Source organism: Gopherus flavomarginatus, chromosome 3 (genome assembly GCF_025201925.1).
Source record: "Gopherus flavomarginatus isolate rGopFla2 chromosome 3, rGopFla2.mat.asm, whole genome shotgun sequence".
Lineage (NCBI taxonomy): Eukaryota > Metazoa > Chordata > Testudines > Testudinidae > Gopherus > Gopherus flavomarginatus.
The window spans coordinates 259,781,000-259,785,305 of record NC_066619.1 but is presented as its reverse complement, the minus strand read 5'-3'; the positions used below and the strand labels follow the sequence as shown (position 1 = coordinate 259,785,305).

Below are 4,306 nucleotides of genomic sequence, written 5' to 3'. Positions count from 1 at the left end.
CTTGTGGAAAGTCACTGGCGAAGCCGGGTGCAGAAGAATAAAGAGCTAAAAGACGCAAACAAAGCCAGACTTGACCGTGGAGCCCGGTGGCTGGAAGTCTCTGCAAACTCTTAGGAACTTCGCAGAGTTTGAGGAGCGTGGAACTGGGGCGGGAGGTGCGGGGTGGGGGGCGCTTGAAAGCCAAGGGGGGTGGTGGGGACACGATGGCTAGGCAGGGACAGGAGCTGGACCGCTGGCTTTTGAGGGAGGGGGCGCCCCAGCCAGGCTGCTGTCGGGTGGGTTCCTTGCGCCCCGCCGCGCTCTATGTTAGGTGGTACATGCTGTATCCCACGTGAGCCGTGTACAGTCCCACGGGAGCCACAGGCAGCCCTGCCCGCTGGAAGGGGCTGGAGGCTCCGTACAGGGAAGCGCCAGCCACCGCCGGGCCGCCCAGAGGGAAGGAGATGCCGAAAGCGGCCGGGGGCAGCATGGGCTTGGCTGCCATCTTCAGCTTCTCCAGCTCGGCCTCCTGTAGTCTCTTGGCCTTGGCGCGCCGGTTCTGGAACCAGATCTTCACCTGGGTCTCGGTGAGGCTCAGCGAGCTGGAGAACTCCGCTCGCTCGGCGATGGACAGATACTGCTTCTGCCGAAACTTCCTCTCCAGGGCCAGCAGCTGCGCCGTGGTGAACGGGGTGCGAGGCTTCCTGTTGGTCTTGTGCTTGCGCAGGGTGCAGGCCGGGGGGCTCAGCCGCCCTGGGGGAAGGGAGAAGGGGCGACAAAAAAAAGCCAAGTGGTTATCAGCACATTGCAGCTGGCAGGGAGAAGGGTTGAGTCTGGGGGATAAAATTCAGCCCCTAACCCCTGCCCAAATGCCGGGCTGGGGCTTTGGAGCGGGCCCATCTCCAATATCTATAGCACTTTTGAAATGATCGCCTTCTCCTGCGGAGCAGTGCGGTGTCTTTTTCAAAGCGTGTGTAACAAAGGGTTCAAAACTCTCCCCCCGAATGGTCACAGCCCCAGTGATACCTGCTAGCGCCCACTGAGGGCTCATAGCTAGATCATCCATCTGGCTTCATATAGAGCAGCCTGCGACATGCTTTACACTGGGACAAGTAGTCGTGTAGCCTCAGTGTCCGCTTATTTTTTTAAATGTACAAGATACGAAAGGGAGACCGGTGCTGGCCTAGGACAGAGGGGGAAGATCCCCAAGGAAGTGTCTGTGTTCTCTTTTCTTATTGGACTAAACTACAAAAATAAAACCGACAGGCCTTCTCAGGCTCACACCTTCTTCATTAGGCCCCTGGGAAAGAGATTAAGCACGTAATTAATTATGAACTCAGAATTAACACTCCGTCGCTCTACTGCCCTTCATATCCTTCCGCTTCCTATGGCCTAACCTAAAATGTAAGAGACTCTTCCAAACCGTCGCCTATTTTATTTTGAGTTAAAAATACGCCTGCTCATTTTGTAATATAAATGACTGAAAGCCACAAAAATATGCACCCAACTCACTTTTGGAGACTGTCCTCTCTCAAGGGTCTTTGAATGAGTGTCACCGTGCTGAACTCTATATGGCAACACGGGTAGAAATCAAATTCTGCTCGTTTTATTTAGTAAGGCGAGCAGAATTGGGCCCACAGAGAACCAGAGATCCTCCTGCACGGAGTTTACAGAATTTCTGGAACTCTGCACAATAATTAGACATGATTTTTCTCATGTAAATAGAGCTTATCCAGTTTGATATGTTTAGAATTTTACTTATATCAAGAATAAAGTGGAAAAAATCTAAAATTGCAGATTTAGGTACTTTCAAAATAAAACGCGATTACAGAGCCTGCACTCATGATGCCTGTAACGAGTCCCAAGACTGAAGAATTTAAAAACCTGATCTCTATGTGTATCGCTACAAAATAATACAAACCACTATCAACAAGATCACCACTGAGCTGAAGCCATAATTGTGTGTATGTGTATAATTCTCATGTGTATGGTTCGTTCAAATCAAAACTTGAGCTGACATACGCAAACAAGTATTTTCCCCCCAAACGACGTTTGGTAGGAGACATTTCAATTCCTCCTTTGCATTTGAAACTCCGAAGCCGTCTTCTGCCATTAGAAACACTTAAAATGTATTTTAAAAGATACCATATTAAACGTGCTGGGGAAAGAAATTGCCCTGGAATTTCGGTATAATTAACTTCGCTTAAGCGGAACTCCAGTTCTAGTGATCTACAAGGATTGTTCCAAACTGATTCAACGCAATGCGATGCGCTAATAGCTTTTGGGGAGGTTTTGCTTTTATGGGGGAAGGGAGGACGAAGGGAAATAGTGGCTCCTCTGTAATGAAATGTAAAACTAGAGAGTCCCAAGCATCAGTCCTGTGGAATTCCCCTGTGATCAGGACTCAGGGCTCAGGAGTTTGCGTTTGTAGCGCACACAACATACCCGGCACATTGCTGTATTCACACATTCAATTTAGCCACACGAATCGGATCTCCTACTTACTAGGGGGAGGTGGGGAGAACCTGGGGTTCTGCATCCAGGCCGTCCTCTCTTGCTTCTCGGGGCTTTCCGATTTGACAAGTGCATCTTCGGACAATTTTACTAGTCCCCCGACAGAAAAATGGCTGTTGATCGGTAGCGGGGAAGCCGGCGTCTCTGCTGCCCCCGATAAGGATCCCACCCTGGGACTGAGGGTCTGATGAGTGGAAGTCCCAGCAGCCAGGGACACTGCCCCTTCGGGGCTGCTGGCGATGCTCTCTCTGGCCCCCGGCTTCCTGTGATCAGCCATGAGCGCCTCCACGCTGAAAGGCAGGAGGGATGGGGGGGACACTTTGGGCTTGTCACACTCCTCCTCTCCGCCCATCGCCGCCGCGCTCGCCTGGACGCAGCTGCTGGGCTTGCTGAAAGCAGACGCAGGAGACTCCTCGATTTTGACCCCGAGCTGTACAGTAGTCATATCAACACCGGGGGCCATGCAGAGGCAGTCCTCCTTCCCGACCCGAGCGCTAAGCCGCGGCAGCCGCCGTTCATGGGGGTTGTGACCAGCCAGGGCAGCAGCAAGTCCCTCCCGTCGCTTTCGGGGCGTTGGGCGCTTTTCAGCCCCGGCTCCCAGCAAGACTTGTTAATAAGGCCAAGCGAACGCCGGAGCTGTCCAATCAGCGCGCAGAGGGGAGGGACGGCGGCTTCCCATTGGACGCGGAGCGGGACTTCGCTACTATCAACAGGCCGCTGCCTTCTTGCTCCCGCTGAACCGCGAGGATGTTAGTGGGAAACTTTCCTCTGGAGTAAATTCTGTGCCCGTCTCTTGTCTTTTGCAAGAATGGCTCCTATTCAAGCCTCTTGCGTCCTGTTCACTCCGAGGTTTTGTTTGTTTTGTTTTGTTTTTACTGCGATGGAAATTCTCTGGGCTGCACATTTCTAACCCCCCGATTGTTTTTTCAGTGTAAGGAACATGGCCGTTGATGCGATACAAATACTTGTCTTGTAGTTGGGTTTGTTTTTAAATCTCTGGCAGTGAGAAATATAACATCAGCTCCCACGTATAAAAGTACCCTCCGGGTTTATGTCCAATAAGCGCCTGGGGCGCACTGTCAAGAGTAGAAAAGAGCCAAAGGAATAATATATGGATATATTAATACACTCCTGAAACCAAGCCCAGTTTTATCTATTGACATAAAAAATGTTAATATAAACAAAACACCGGGGTGCCCGTAGTGTGACCTTACAGTGTGAGTCCTTATATAGGCTCCCATCAGCCGTCTGCGCGTTCAAAACATGGAGAGTATTTTTCAGTGAGCACACGCGGTGTTTACATGTCTGTAGGCACATACATATATAGTTGAAGTATGATATTTTTCATTAAATAAATATGCCCGGATATGCAGATGCAATACCATATAATAAAGTATGCATTAATGTCAAAAGAAAACCTAAGCTTCTCGACCCAGGAAAGACTTGGTTATTTTGTTTTGCAACTTTCTTTTACGATCTCTTGTCCTTGGGCTCAGCCCAGGACGGATGTGCAGTAAAGCTGAGCAGCTCTCTAATACTGTGATTGGCCACTCGCTGAGAAAAGTTTATGGATAGCTGCAGGGCTCTAATCTCCTAGAAACACAAGAGGCTCTTGCAGTCATTTAAGGGTAATTATCTAATCGGGGAGAGACAGCGAATTCCCTTTCATTTTAAACTGGACCCAATAAAACGTGTAGGTTATGAGCATATAGATTATGCAATGAATTGGTATAATGGAAATTTTATTATCTGATACGTGACAGATCTGATTGAAATAAATTATCATGTATATGCACATATAAGATCATTCATT

The 4,306-nt window shown here is 49.4% G+C and overlaps 1 protein-coding gene across 1 annotated transcript; it reads right to left on the bottom strand.

Annotated features, from left to right (window-relative positions):
- Positions 1-216: 216 nt before the first annotated feature.
- MSX1 (msh homeobox 1) lies at positions 217-3,063 on the bottom strand. Its single transcript, XM_050948122.1, has 2 exons — positions 2,485-3,063; positions 217-732 (listed from the first exon to the last, which is right to left on the bottom strand). The coding sequence occupies exons 1-2, from the start codon at positions 2,954-2,956 to the stop codon at positions 302-304; spliced, it is 903 nt and encodes a 300-aa protein (XP_050804079.1). The 5' UTR covers positions 2,957-3,063; the 3' UTR covers positions 217-301.
- Positions 3,064-4,306: the final 1,243 nt, after the last annotated feature.

Coding starts and splice junctions, on each gene's coding strand:
- MSX1 (XM_050948122.1), bottom strand. CDS start 2,956: ATGGCCCCCGGTGTTGATATGACTACTGTACAGCTCGGGGTCAAAATC. Junction 733..2,484: donor GTTCTCCCCACCTCCCCCTA/GTAAGTAGGAGA, acceptor CCCTTCCCCCAG/GGCGGCTGAGCCCCCCGGCC.